The sequence below is a fragment of the Pan troglodytes genome, chromosome 1, assembly GCF_028858775.2.
Source record: "Pan troglodytes isolate AG18354 chromosome 1, NHGRI_mPanTro3-v2.0_pri, whole genome shotgun sequence".
In the NCBI taxonomy this organism is placed as follows: Eukaryota; Metazoa; Chordata; class Mammalia; order Primates; family Hominidae; genus Pan; species Pan troglodytes.
In genome coordinates this window covers 219,384,308-219,399,103 of record NC_072398.2, presented here as the reverse complement: position 1 = coordinate 219,399,103, position 14,796 = coordinate 219,384,308, and the positions used below count along the sequence as shown (strand labels likewise).

At 52.2% G+C, this 14,796-nt stretch overlaps 1 protein-coding gene across 2 annotated transcripts in view; it reads right to left on the bottom strand.

Moving 5' to 3' along the window:
- The window catches only part of DHRS3 (dehydrogenase/reductase 3), a 51,925-nt gene extending 40,265 nt beyond the window's left edge, over nucleotides 1–11,660 (bottom strand). The window contains exon 1 of one of the 2 annotated variants that reach the window (XM_001145600.6): nucleotides 9,646–11,660. In XM_001145600.6, the coding sequence (XP_001145600.1) occupies nucleotides 9,646–9,840 (195 nt within the window). In that variant the 5' untranslated portion in view covers nucleotides 9,841–11,660. Of the gene's footprint in view, nucleotides 1–9,050 lie in introns of both variants that reach the window. The other variant, XM_063805031.1, reaches the window with a different exon arrangement.
- Nucleotides 11,661–14,796: the final 3,136 nt, after the last annotated feature.

The following is a 14,796-nucleotide window of genomic DNA, read 5'->3' as shown; positions in this document are numbered from 1 at the left end:
GTTCCTCCTAAGTTCATTCTCCTTCCTGCTGCCTTGTGAAGAAGGTGCCTTGCTTCCCCTTCTCCTTCCGCCATGATGGTAAGTTTCCTGAGGCCTCCTCAGCCATGTGTAACTGTGAGTCAATTAAACTTCTTTCCTTTATAAATTACTCAGTCTCTAATATTTCTCTATAGCAATGTGAGAAAGGACTAAGACAAAGGGCATCCATTTCTCTTCAGCTAATGATGTAAAAAAAAGACTGTATTGACATGGCTGAACTCTCAGGACCCTCAGTTATTTAGGGACGGACTAGATGGCTGGTATCATCGCTTACAAAAGTGTCTTGTAACTTGATGAAGTTTATGTTGAGAAATAAAATATATATATTTGTGTATATGTGTGTGTGTGTATGTGTGTGTGTGTATATATGGAGAGAGGGAGAAAGACACAGTCTTGCTCTGTTGCCCAGGCTGAAGTGCAGTGGTGCGATCTCCACTCACTGCAAACTCCACCTCCCAGGTTCAAGTGATTCTCCTGCCTCAGTCTCCCGAGTAGCTGGGATCCCAGGCATGCACCACCATGCCGGATAATTTTTGTATTTTTAGTAGAGATGGGGTCTCATCCTGTTGGACAGGCTGGTCTCGAACTCCTGACGTCAAGTGATCTGCCCGCCTCGGCCTCCCACAGTGCTGGGAATACAGGAGTGAGCCACTGTGCCTGGCCTATATTTTTTATTTTCATCCTTTAATTCCATTTTCCACCACCTTTTTGAAGCCCCCTTGTATATTACCACAGTCACGTATATTACCAATCATGTATGGTACCACAGACATGGAGAGTACCATGGTCATGAATATTACTAGGAACGCAAGGAAGCCATCAGCATCCAGTTCAGAAGCCACAGGAATCTAAGCCTGAGTGAAGGATGTGAGTCTGTGCCCACCCTGCACCCTCTTGCCTCCTCCCTGCTCCCCAGCACCCTGGAAAGCCTGGACAAAGGAATGACATCACTGCTGGAGATTCCTGCTGAAGTCATGCTGAGAAGGGCTGCCTTCTTTTAATTTTCAAGTGTTGGTTGATCGATGCTGGTGTCCTCTTTTCCTCCTGCCCCCTGCCCCTGCTCCTGCCTGTGTCATTGACCTCACTGACTTCATGACAATGACTCACAGAATCAAAGGGTAGAAGGGACCTGGGAGGTTGTCCAGAACCTAACCTCCCCCAGTGCAGAAATCTCGACACCATGTTTGCTTAAAGAGCAACCTGTTCCAAAGGGCAGGAAGGTGTTCCTCTTGCAGGGCCCAGGTCTGCATTTTCGAGCCCTCCCCACGGGCCTAGCGTGGGCCTCCAGAACCATCTAGAACAGGTCCCATGCCTCTGTGGTACTGGAATGCAGCTGATACCCTCTCCTGCCTCTTAAGCAGTCAACTATACTCCCATGGATTTGCCACCCAACCCAAGTCATGGCTTCTAGCCCTTGTCACCCAGCCTGCTCCCTGGATACCTTCCAGTTGGTCAAGGGCCCTGTCCAAGTGCTGGCCCACATGGACACAACACCCCAGAAGTCGTTTGACAAAGTAGGACTGAAAAGCATCTCCTTTATTCTAAGCACCAGCACAGTTATCTGATTTTATTCAGAGGGGTTAAGCACTACTGCCATTAGAAGCCTGCTTGTTGGTGCCAACTCATCCTTCCACAGTGTTAGGAGATTTTTCAATCTGGGGATGGTGGTCACTCCAGGAACACTAAGTGTCACAAGGAGAGAACCTTCTTTATGAGGTTCCCTGCCACATCTCCAAGGCCTAGTTTGCTCAATCAATGAATGGAGCCAACATAGTCACGATTCCTCAGAGCCGTGTCACCCTGAAGCTGGTTGTCACTTCCTCACCTAAGTTACCAGCAAGAAAGATCAGGATCTGGCTGGGAGCAGGGCTGCCCAGCAGAGCCCCGAGGGCTGGGTGCCAGCTGCCTCCCACCCCCTCCAACAGTGGCACCCCGGCCTGCCTAGATTCTCCATTACCCTCAGCCCAGACACTTCCATCTTGACAGTAAAAGATATCAGAGGAGGCCCTCAGCATCCTCCAAAACTCTAGTGCAATGCTGACAGCATTCCCTGAGCTCTGCGAAGCTCTCAAAGAAGGTGGCGAAGCAAGTCTGGGTGATATTTTTGGAGGAGGCATGGAAACCTGGCGGCCTCCTAGCAGGTCCCCCACCCCTGGCCTGACACCTCCACCGCCTGCCTGTCACAGCAGCCAGGGGATCCTGCTAAGGCTTGGGTGAGGGCATGATGCTTGAGTCCTGGGGCCAGCTAGGTCTACCTGTCCTACATGGGAACCTGTCTCCCTCAGTTCTTCCTCCCCACTCACTCACTGCTTCAGCCACACTGGCCACCTCTTGGTCCTCAGACACTCCACTCTCTCCTCAGAGCCCTTGCTCTGTCCTCTCCCTGGAATGCTACTGCTCCCTTCCCACCATGCCCTCGCCTCCTTCAGGTCTTTCCTCGTGTCTCCTTCTCAGTGTGGCCTTCCTTATACCCTACCTAGAATCTCAGGCCCTCGCATTCCCATCCTTCTTGCCTCATTGGTTTTCTCCTCATTGCTTATGATGACAATTCAATGTTCTGTTTTATTTATTTATTTATTTTTTGAGACAGAGTCTCCCACTGTGGCTCAGGCTGGAGTGCAGTGGCATGATCTCTGCTCACTGCAACCTCCGCCTCCCAGGTTCAAGCAATTCTCGTGCCTCAGACTCCCAGGTAGCTGGGATTACAGGTGCGCTCTACCATGCCCAGCAATTTTTTTTTTTTTGTATTATTAGTAGAGAAGGAGGGTTTCACCATGTTGGGTCAAGCTGCTCTTGAACTCCTGACCTCAAGTGTTCCGCCTGCCTTAGCTTCCTAAAGTGCTGGGATTACAGGCATGAGAATGTACTGTTCTATTGATCTTGCTTTTTATCTGTCTCTCTTACTAAAATGCCAGCTCTCACTACATGGGTGGGGATTTTCATCTGCTTTGCTCCCTGCATGCCTTCAGTGCCCAGAACAGTGCCTGGCATACAGTAGGTACTCAGTAAATGTGCTGAATGTATGAATAAGTGAATAAATGAATGAATTCCCACCAACCATTCATTCATTTGCTAACCCGGCACTTTCTTGTTGAGAATCTAGGCATGTGCTCATTTTCAGATTCTAAGATCTCACTCATTTCAGGGGTGCCGCAGCAATGAGCACACATTTGGGCATGCTAGTGTCTAAATAGACTCACTTTTCTCATTTCCAACGGGCTTCGATGGTTTCGTAATCCTCATGGTTCATCTGAATAATATGTTTGAAATGTTTCAAGTATCTTATGGACTTATATTTTTGGATTGTGTCTCCTGAAGACAACGGTGGGCACAGCCTTATAAAATTCTGGGTGTGTTCATGCTTTTGTCCAAGGATAAGGGAGAACGTGTAGTGTGTGGGACCCATCCCGCACTGATGCTCAAAACTGTGGTAGGATATCGCTGGTAGTGGCAGGTTAAGACAAGGGCTTTTGTTACAGCGATTGTGACAACCAGATACACTTCCTGGGTAGAAAGGACACCTCATAAATACAGCTGAGATCACTTTCTCAAGGCAGACGGCCTCGGCAAATACCAAGATGGAAATGAACCAGAGAAAGTAACTGCAAAGATACAGAGATCAGAAGGGCTTGGAAGGGATCTGTGCAGCCATAAACAAGTGCGCTTCATCTGAAAAGATGGAAGCTCAGAAGAGCTTGAAGTCGAAACGAGAATTAGCAGAAGGGCTGGGTGCACTGAAAATGAACTTGACTCAGAGTCAGTATTGCTAGATGGAGGAGGCATTCCTGGAAGCCCAAATAGACAAGTTGGTGAATTTAGAAGAAAAAAACCAGGAAATTTTGTTTGACATGCTAGTCAGGGAATTTGGGTCCCTTATTCCTTTAGAAGCGACGGTTTGGAAATATTAACGTCTTCTGCAAGAGCTGAAATAAATCCACGGCAGACAGCTACCTGTTGAGGGAGTTTTGAACGGGTGTGGGGCTCTGCGGAGCTGGGGCACAGCACGTCTTCCAACTCTGAGTTGCTTCTTTTTCATTTGGTGGCATCTGATGACTAGCAAAGGCTGAGATCAGTGATGGGGACAAATGCTTTCTTCACCTGGAAGTCTCCTGCTTGCAATTCAGGGAAGCCTGGCAATCCGTTGCTTTCTTGGGTTGACTGATCTGTAAGACGAGAATTTTCGAGCGTGCCGGGATCTTAGGGATCATTGTAACCCCTCTCATTTTATAGGTGTGCTTCTCAGCTGCAACCTGGAGAAGGTAGTAACTTTTCCAGGGTCAAGAACCCAGTCTTGGCTGGGTGTGGAAGCTCATACCTGTAATCCCAGCACTTTGGAAGGTCAAGAAGGAAGGATTGCTTGAGCCCAAGAGTTCGAGACTAACCTAAGAAACATAGGGAGACTCCCGTCTCTATTTTTAAATAAATAAATAATAAATAAAAGCTCAGTCTCTGGCCTCCTGCACAGGTGAGCAAGACTGCAGGGGGGCGTGGTCTCAGAGGTAGACACCTTTGTTCCCCCAAGGGAAGGGCCTGGGGGAGTAAGAAGGAGATGTTTGTTTATTCATGAGACAGCCTCATTTGTAAGGTCAGTTGTGACCGATGCTCTAAGCAGAAACACTTCTAGATGTCACAGGTAGAACAGGTAGCCTACCTGCCTGCTTTCAGGCTGCACAGAGTGAGGATGGGAGAGATGGGCCACTGCTCTCTCCCCTGTAAATTGGTTAGTGCAGCTGTTTTGGCCTGATGACTCTAGGGACCCACAGATGACCTGTCTGGACCCTTCTCTTCTCTTTCTCTTTTTTTCTATTCTCACCAGTACTGACCTGACTCAGAGTCTGAGGTGTAAACTCCCTGCTTACCTCCCTATCCCACAATACAGTGTTTTCTTGCTTCCCTTTCCTCTTCCCTCCCGCAATTCCAGCCAGGTAGAGCTTTTGATCAGGTGGTTTCTTGTACCTAGATTTCCCTTGTCACACCCCTTCTGGTTGAAACACTTGACCTTCTTCAAGGCTCAGTCGAATGCTCCTTCCTTCATGAAACCTTTCATGAGCACCTGCTATAAATTAACTGCTCCTCTGTGCTTCCACTGTGTAGCATCCCCCAAACTCCATGCCCATCCAGAACTTCAGAATGTCATCTCATTTGGAAAGAGAGTTTTTGGAGCTATAACTAGTTAAGGATCTTGAGATGCAATCACATTGGATTTAGTATGTGCCCTGAATCCAATAACTAGTGTCCTCATAAGAAGATGATGGGGGTGGGCACGGTGGCTCACACCTGTAATCCGAGCACTTCGGGAGGCTGAGGCGGGTGGATCACCTGAGGTTGGGAGTTCGAGACCAGCCTGACCAACATGGAGAAACCCCATCTCTACTAAAAATACAAAATGAGTTGGGCATGGTGGCATGCACGCCTGTAATCCCAGCTACTCGGAAGGCTGAGACAGGAGAATCGCTTGAATCTGGGAGGCAGAGGTTGCAGTGAGCCAAGATCACGCCATTGCACTCCAGCCTGGGCAATAAGAGCAAAACTCTATTTCAAAAAAAAAAAAAAAAGGAGATGACGGGACCTAGACACACACAGCAAGGAAGGCCATGGGCTGATGAAAGGAGACTGGAGCCATGCTTCCATAAGCAAGGAGCATCAGGAGCCACCAGGAGCTGGAAGAGATGACGAAGGATCTTCCCGTAGTCTTTTGAGTGGAGAGGAACCCAGAACCCTGCTGATGCCTTGATTTCAGACTTCTGGCCTCCAGAACCACGAGAGAATACATTTTGTTGTGGTAAGCCGTCAAGTTTGTCCTAATTGGTCATGGTAACCACAGGAAGCACATACAGATGGTGATTTGTGCCTTCATTGTAAGCACCTGGCCACACTCTAGGTCTTTATTCATCTTTGCTACATTTTCTTACAGGCCCAGAGCTGTGCCAAACACCGAACAGATACCCCAGGTAGGTTTGCTAAGCTAGGTCTCTCAGAGATGGTGTCAAGGGACTTATGAGCTTGGGCTGGCCGCAGGGCTAGGGATGGGAAGGACAGAGGACTTGCTGAATGGAAGTGCTGGAGAATGGGGTTCATAAATCTACTCACAGTGCTAGTTCCTGGCTGGGTGCTGTAGGAACAGGGCTATCTACCCACATGCTGTAAATTCACTGACAGCAAGACAGAACTCCAAGCCAGTTCCCATACTACCTTCCTGAAATACCTCCCCTCAGACTACCTCTCGGAAGTGGGAATTGAGTTTTTTTGTTTGTTTGTTTGTTTTTGAGACAGAGTTTTGCTCTGTCGCCCAGGCTGGAGTGCAATGGCGTGATCTAGGCTCACTGCAACCTCTACCTCCTGGGTTCAAGCACTTCTCCTGCCTCAGCCTCCCGAGTAGCTGGGATTACGGGCGCTTACCACCAGGCCTGGATAATTTTTTGTATTTTTAGTCGAGATGGGGAGTCACCATGTTGGCCAGGCTGGTCTCGAACTCCTGACCTCAAGTGATCCGCCTGCCTCAGCCTCCCAAAGTGCTGGGATTACAGGCATGAGCCACTGCTCCCAGCCAAGGTCCTGGAGTTCCTGACGTGGTATTAGGCCCACGTATGTTGCCCCACCACCCAAGGTTTGCAATCATGGCCCAAGACTTTCGTCCAGCCACTTGCTGGATACCAAACCAAAGGCGGGGATGGTCCCTACAAATACTTCTAAATGAACGGTCCACTTCTCCTCCCAGGGGCTCCTGCTAACACCATGTCAAACTCAAAGACTGGAGCTGGGGCTGACCACTAGCCAGAAGTTAGTTCCCTTGGAGGGAAGGGGAATAAGTTTAAGGTTTGTGAATGCTTTTGTGGAAGGAATTCTAGGAGGGCAAAGAAAATTAAAAAGCAAGACCTTTACGCCTAGAAACCCTAACCATGACTGGCCCTGCCTCAGTTTGCCACAGTGCACTGTGGGTAAGGAGAGATGTGTCCGGAGCTTTCAAATTCTTACAGCCTCAGTGTGCCTTTAAAAAAAAAAAACCCTCGCTTATTTGGGCCACCTTTGCACCCTAAGGCTCACCACCACCCACAAATATTGCCAAATCCTATTTAACTCAAGGTCATTATGGGAAACTGGGTTGTCAACTCTCCCTCCTTCCCAAATAAACAGATAACTCCTGGACATGTCAGCTCTTTGCAGAGACTCTGGTACTCCTTTTTTTTTTTTTTTTTTTGCTTTTTGGGGTCTTCCCCCTCCCAGATCCAATCCCACCAGAATCTAGGCTGGGAAGCTCTCAGATGCAGCCACCAGAATCTAGGCTGGGAAGCTCTCAGATGCAGCCTCCACTTCCATCAAGAGAAGAAGGGATGTCATCTGTGGTTCCACACAGCCGCCCCCTGTCTAGTATCACTGCAGGCTGCGGATGGCACTGGCCCTCTCTGGTCCAGTACTCTTGGGCCACCCCCAAGCCCACTGTTCACACCTGTCCCCAACCCATAATTTCCCCACTCCCTCGACACTTGACCCTTTGTTCCCAACCCCACTAGGCCTCAAAACACTCCTGGCTCTGGGGGTTTGTCCCAAAGTCCTCTCATTGGTGTTAGGCAAGAAGCCACAATTCCAAACTCCCCACCATGACAGCAAACAGAAGCCTCATTATAAAGTAGCTCCAGAAGCCTCATTATAAAGTAGCTCCAGTAATTGGTCAGATAATGGCGAGTTACAGGGAGCACTGCTGGTCATCCTGACGAGTCAGATGACTGAACCGAGCATGAATGGCACTCGAAGTTTCACAGGCCCCCATGGATCCTGTTTTTGTTTTTGGTGACCCTGACACCAATTTAAGACACATTTCTAATTGGCCCTGGCTGGATTCCCTGGAAGAGGACGTCCAGTCCAAGTTAGGTGGGGTTTGGTTCCCGGTGCGTGAACTTGCAGGCTCCACTCTGTACTATCACACCCACCCCCCAATGCCATACACTTCTTTCAATTTAGGATTGTTTATAGTCAGTCGAGTTTTTCCAGATTGACTAAGAGTTCCTCATCTGCCTACTGTAGTCAGCTACAAGAACAGTAAAAGAGACCCAGGACTTGGGCCAGCTGGAAGACTCAGAAAAAAGTTTCTGTGGGATGCAGACAGCTAAAGAATGACAATCACATGCAATTGTCCCAAACCCCACGTCCGCCCCAAAGGACACCCTCATCTGCCCTTTTCAGACCCCTTCACAAAGAGCTTCAGGAGCCCTTTTATGGGGCATCGCCTCAAGGAAATGAAACTGCTGAGAACAACTCTGACTTCCCCTTATTCGTTGTGTCCAAGGGTTAAAAACGCTTCCCAACTCCCCCTCCAAATGCAAGGTCAAGCTGCTGTCCAAACCACCCAAGGAGAAGAGGGAGTCCTGGACAGCCAGACCCCTGCTAGCTTGGCCACCACAGGCTCCGGCCAGCCCGGCTAGGGAAGAGTTAATCGGATCGGCTTTGGCTGATAGTTCAGGCTCCAAAGTTCAGTCCCAGTCAGAGCCACCCCGGAGGAATTGTAAATCTCAGGGCAGTATTTAACAAAACAAAAGCAACCTGGAATTACATGCAGGTTTGGTTTTCTACAGTACATATTTACTTAATCCCCAAGGTATGCGGCTCCATGTCAGATCAGCTGGCTTTGCGGCCCTTTCACCCCCCTAGTTCACAACAGTTTAAGTTTCAAACTAATTCCCTGTTTTCGCTCTTCCTCTTCACAGGGCTGGCTGGAGACAGCCTGGCCTGCCTCCCTCTCCTGATGGCTCTGGTCACCGCGTGAGTCAGCCTGGCCTGGGCTGGGAGTTGGGTGACAGCCTGCCCACTCTCCCCACTCTCTGGCACCAGGTCTCCAAAACCTGGAGCAAGGGGTGCCAGGACCACCAAAAAGTTAAAGGCCGTGTCTGGTGGGCAGGACCCTCCTTGCAGCACCACCTTCCAGCTAAATGGGGAGGGATCCCTGGGGGGTGTACTGGGGGGGAGGGGACAGGGTTGAAGGTGAGAACAAGGGCTCTTTATCAGTAGCTGCTTACCCTGGCCTCCTCTTTCCTGCTTTCCAAACACCTGGGCCTCTCAGTGTCGGTCCGGCCAGACTACTGCATCCAAGACCGCTCTTCCCTTTTCAAACCCAAACCAAGTACCCCCTCTCGTGTCTTCAGAGCTGCAGCCGCCCAGGTTGGGGCTGGGTAGCGGGTTGCCAAGGAAAATACGAGGCGCCAGCTAGCAGGCGGCTCCCAGCTCTACCCAGGAGTGCGCACACCCTGCACTCACCAGGGTGGCGGCAAGAAAAAGGGGGGAAGGCGGGGGAGGGGGGCACAACACCTTCCTTTGGGAGGCAGGAATGTGGGAAATGGGTGGCTCTCTTAAGTTTCAGGGTGGGGGTGAATAGCCAGTCAGCCAGCCACCGATCCCAAAGGAGCGGATCAACTCTGAACCTGCCAAAAAAGACAGTCCGGTGCCCGGGAAATTTACAAGGTGAAACCGACTAGCTCAGCACTCGTGGGTGGCGCGGACAAGTGGGGTGGCCGGCGACTCTCAGCTCCCGGGCGCGGGATCCCGCAGCGGCAGCAGGTGGGCTCACCCCCGCCCCTGCGGCCCCCCACTCCCTGGAGTCGCAGTGCCTGGTACCTTTCTGGCGCCGCGCTCCGCGAACTCGCGGGCGAGCTGACGCCCGATGCCTCTCCCGCCGCCGGTGATGAGGACGTTCTCCCGCGACAGGTCCCGCAGCTTGGCGGGCAGCACCAGTCCGACGGCTGCTTTCACCACCAGATAGATCATCTGTAGAGGGAACATCACCAGCGCGCCCAGCCGTTTCCACACCATCCTCCGCGCCGCGGAGCCGGGCAGGGGGCGAAACTCCCCGGGCCGAGCAATACAGGAATTAAAAAACACCCCGAACAATAAATAGTAAACCGAATAAGGAGAGAGGCGTCCCACCTGGCCACTCTTGAAATCACCTCTTTCCAAATGCAAAGCACCGGGTGAGAAAAAGAAAAAAAAAAAAAAAGATAAATTCTCCTCTGGGGGAGAAAAAGCGTCTCCTAAGGTTGGGACGGTAAAAGAGGTGGAGGGGGAAGCCGGAGGTGGAAAGTTCTAACAAGAAGTTTCTTGCCCCAGCAGCCGTTTCGGCTGGGGAATTCTCAGGTAATGTTTACAGACTGACAGAGGAGTTTAGGGAGGGGAAGAAAAAAAAAAAAAAAAAGGCACCAACCACACGCGCGCACCCTGCCTCGGTCCCGCGGTTTCAAAGTGCAAGATTAAAAAAAAAAAAAAAAAAAAAAAAAAGCTGATTCCAAATTGTAGCGCCCCCACCCCCACCCCGTCTCCAGAAAAAAAAAAAAAAAAGTGGGGGGGAAAAAGTGCTTGGAGCTCCCAATTTCAGCCCGCGAAAGTCTCCCGACTCATTGCTATTCTTGGGCTCAGGAAATTGCTTAAACGCGATCTGATTGCCAGCAACGTGCAGGAGAAGTGGGGGGTCCGGGTGTCAGTTTCTTTACGTGCAGCGCTCGCCCTCGCGCGCGCTCGCTCGCTCCGGCTCCCTCCCTCCCTCTCTGTTCCAGCAGAGGCTGGGAGTTGCCGCTCGATCCAGCTCCCCTTCTCTCCCTTTTTAGCATTTATTGCCTTCTTTTTGTCCTTTCCAACTTGGAGAGGGTCCGGGTGTGGAGCGCGCGTGGATCGGACGCCTTGGTCTGCGCGGCCCTATTCATTCGCTCCCCGGGCAGCCGCGTCGCGGAGAGGGCGGCCCCTTTTTCCCCCATTTTTTCAATACCCCATTAAGTCTGATTGACAGTTAAAGTTGTTGGGAGGCTTCACTACCGTTCCTCTGAGTGGCTGCTGCGGCCTCCCCTCCCCCTGCGCCGTCGCGGGGAGCGCGCATAAGGCGCGCACTCGGGCTCGCCGGGACTCGCGCTCTCCCGGGACTGGCTCCCCTCTCTGCAAGCCGGGACTTGCCGCCGGTGTCCCTGAGGGCTCGCAGCTGTAACTCGAACACGCTGGAACCGACTCCGGCGAGCCGGCTGCCTTCTCGAGACGTTCCTCCTTGCCCGGGCCCCCCGCGGGCCAGGTGATCACCCCTGCGTGTGGAGCAGGCCCGGGGGAGCTTGCGTATGCCTTGATCCAACCAGGTCACCCAGGGTTTTATTTCAGGTCATTTGGTCATCCCCGGCCTCCAGGTAGGATCAGGAAGCCACTCCTCACCTTTGCCCGGACCTCTTCTGTGTTCACGTAGAGTGGACTTTTAAAAGCCTGACCCAAGTGCCTCACGATGCTTAGGGGGAAGCCTCTGGGGAGCAGGACTTTGCTTTGAGGGGAGGGAGTAGTCAAGGTAAAGGAACCTCTGCTCCGAGTGCCAATAAAATCCCCACAAGATTAGCTGGGAGCATATTTATTGCTCATCTGAGCTAGAATTACCTTGACTGACAGCAATTTCCTTAATAACAAAAGCCTGTAAACAAAACGTCCTATTCCTGCGCCCCTGTGCTGTGCAGCCAGCGTCTCCTGTCCTTGGGTCTCCCTGGACTGCCCTGGCGGGGCACCCACCTTCTAACCTCCTGCCCTTCCCGACCGGAATGTCTCCCCTGCTGGAGGGTGGGACCGAGCTATTTAGAGTTGTCTGTTGCAGGAAGTCTGGGAGGTGAGTCACTAAAAAGCAGCCCCAGTTCAAAGTGCTGATGGGACTTGCCTCCCGCCCCCCTGCACGTTCCCGGGGCCGGAGGAGCGAGAGCGAAGCAGGGAGCTGCCCTGTAATCTGGGGCAGCCGTTTCCAGCCCGCGACTTGTTCAGACGGCGATTCCTGGGCCTCACCCCCAGAGATTCTGATTCAGCAGGGCTGGGTGCGCTGGGATCGGTACTTTCAATGCTCCGCCTGGTGAGAAAGTCACTTCGAAAAACGCTGATCTGCGGGGAGGGGAGGCTGGGATTACCTCGTCACCTGCAAAGACCTAGTTCTGGGGAGAGGTTCTGCAGGGGAGGATCTTCCTTCTGGGTGAAAAGCCACTGGAAGAGCAAAAGGCAGGAGAGGCTTAGGATGAGCAACTGTCCTGCACTGAGGGCCTATATTCTGACACAGTCCTTCCCCTGACCTTGCAATCGGGGGACTGTTATCCCATCGTCCAGGTTACCCAGCCAGGAAGTGCAGGAGGGGGGATCCCAATCCAAACCTCTTCCCACTCTGACCAGACGGGAGGAGAGAAGTGGAGGATGGGGTTCAGCTAAGGGTTGCAGAGCAGAGACCCCCCCTAACGCCCCCAAGAGTCTGACCGAAGGGCGGACCAATGTCTCCATCAGACCCCAGGGCCGGACTCCATTGTGGTGACGGCCTCCTCTCATCTTCGAGGTCTGTAAAAATGGGAAAGCGATTCCAGCCTGGGAGTGACAGGCCTTTCCCACCCAGCAGCGGCTGGTGTCCGCCAGGCCTGCGAAGAAGCCTGGAAAGATCTGAAGACAGAGTCAGGCTGCAAAAGCGGGCTTTGCTCATCTGTTGTCCTCGGAGCCGCCTGGTGGCCCAGATAGGATACTGCGCCTCCGAGCTGCCCGGCCTCCAACCCCGCGGCGTTCCTGCTAACTAACCATGCTTTTCTTCCAGGCATTTCTCTCATGTAAGGTTAACACCCCAAGTCTAAAAGGGCTTGTGAAGATCATAGTCCTCCTCCCCCACCCCAAACACACTTTTATGGCTGGGGAAACTAAAGCCAAAAGATATGAAGCAACTCATATACAGAGATGCATTTTCACCCCAACTAGCCCACCCTGGTCAGATGCCAGATCGGCTGGGCAACGGTTAGGTCCCTCTTACATCTCTCTGGTTGTGTGCCTGGGATGGAGGGCAGACGGTGGGAAGGAGGTCAGGAACCCAAATTGACCTTTAGTGCCTCAGGGCCTTTACACACTTTCTGATTGAATTTCCTTAACAGCCCAGGGAGGCACGTGCCCATTTATTGCAGGAGGAAACAGGCTCAGTAAATCTAAGTAACTTGTGCAATGCCACGCAACCTGCTTCTCAAAAGGTTTGGGATGAAATCAGAGGAAAAAAGAACATGTCAGACATTCCCCAAAGGAACTGACAGTTCCAGAAGCTGGCCTGAGGTGGATGGTGGCCTTTTTTTCTACTTGGTCCATCTTTCAGGATGTGGTTTTTGTGGGACTGGCAGCTCTGCAAGCCACACGTTTCTCCCAGCATCAACTGCTCAGAGAGAAACTTGTCACCTCCTCTGTTGCCCTCCCCCGAGGTCCCTGGGAAGATGGGGCCAAGGAGACCTTGTGTGGGGGTGATGTGTGTGTGCACAGTTCAGCAGGCTGGCCTTGAGGGTCGTGTGGCCTGGCTTCAGTGAGAACAGCAGGGACACATCCTCTCTGCCTTTCCCTCCCTCCCCCAGCCTTTATCCTTTGCTCTTGTACCCCCTCCTGGAATTTAACTCAGGGCAGAGTTTGAAATTTCACATCCCAGGTCTGTCCCTGAAAATGTGAAAGGAGGCTTTCTCGGCTTGAAGGGAAGAGGCGAGCTGCAGTTGGGAGAACTAACTTTTTCCGTGGCTCAGCTCCCCCGGTGCAGCGAGGATCCACACTCAGCCTGCGGTTCCTGGACCAGAAGCCTGTTAGAAACGCAGAATCCAGGCTGGGTGCGGTGGCTCATGCCTGTAATTCCAGCACTTTGGGAGGCCGAGGTAGGCGGATCACCTGAGGCCAGGAGTTTGAGACCAGCCTGGGCAACATGGGGAAACCCAGTTTCTATAAAAAATACAAAAATGAGCCTGGTACAGTGGGGTGCACCTGTAATCTCAGCTATTTGGGAGGCTGAGGCAGGAGAATCGCTTGAAGCCGGTAGGTGGAGGTTGCAGTGAGCTGAGATCGTGCCACTGTACTCCAGCCTGGGCCACAGAGCAAGACTCTGTCTCAAAAAAAAACAAAAACAAATGCAGAATCCCAGGCCCCACCCTGGCCCTCCTGAATCAGGCTCTGCTTTTTACTGAACGAGATCCCCAGGTGCTCCTTTGCTCACTGAGGTTTGAAAAGCGCTGAGGCTGGGTCCCGCAGGCCGGAGGAGGACTTTGGGTTTCATCTGCAGTGCGATGAGGGCCTTTGGGAGGGGGCTGTGGAGCAAAGGCAGATGTGATGGAATCTCGGAGTCTGCTCAGGCTGCTGGGTCCAGGATAGCTCTGGGTACTGAGTGGATGTCGGGAGAACAGTGAGGAGGCCATTGGTACTCAGGCCAGGGATGGCCACGGGCCACCAGCTCATGATCGGTGAACAGTGACACCTGGAGCTCTGCTGCCGTGAGTGCCCAGCTCAGGGACTTTGGGGTGGGGATGGGGGGCCCCTTCCTTCCTCTCCCCTCCCCTCCCAAGAGACCGCAGTCACCGGAGCCAAATCCCAGCAGGTCTGTGCTCACTGCTGAGCTATTCTGCCTCCTTCCTGACCCTTCCTCCAGCTCTTGAGCAGGATTTTAATACCAACGACTTGGTGTGATTGACACACACAAATGCATGTGCACACAGACACACGTGGACTCACACACGTACATGGCTTTGCGGGACAATTGGCTACTTTCCCCTGAGCAGAACAAGCTGGCGGTGTTTAGCCAGGGCGATTTGGAAAGCCACCTGGTCTAGTGGAAAAAAGTGTTCCACGAAGTTTAACATCAGCCGCCCTGGAGGGTCTCTTCATGGAGACAGGCTCCTGGGAAAACATGAGTTGTATGCGATGGCCGACTGGGCAGTTTGCCTGGCCAGAGGCAACAGAGAGGAGAAAACAGGCATCAGGTGAGTGGAAAATCCCTGTAGG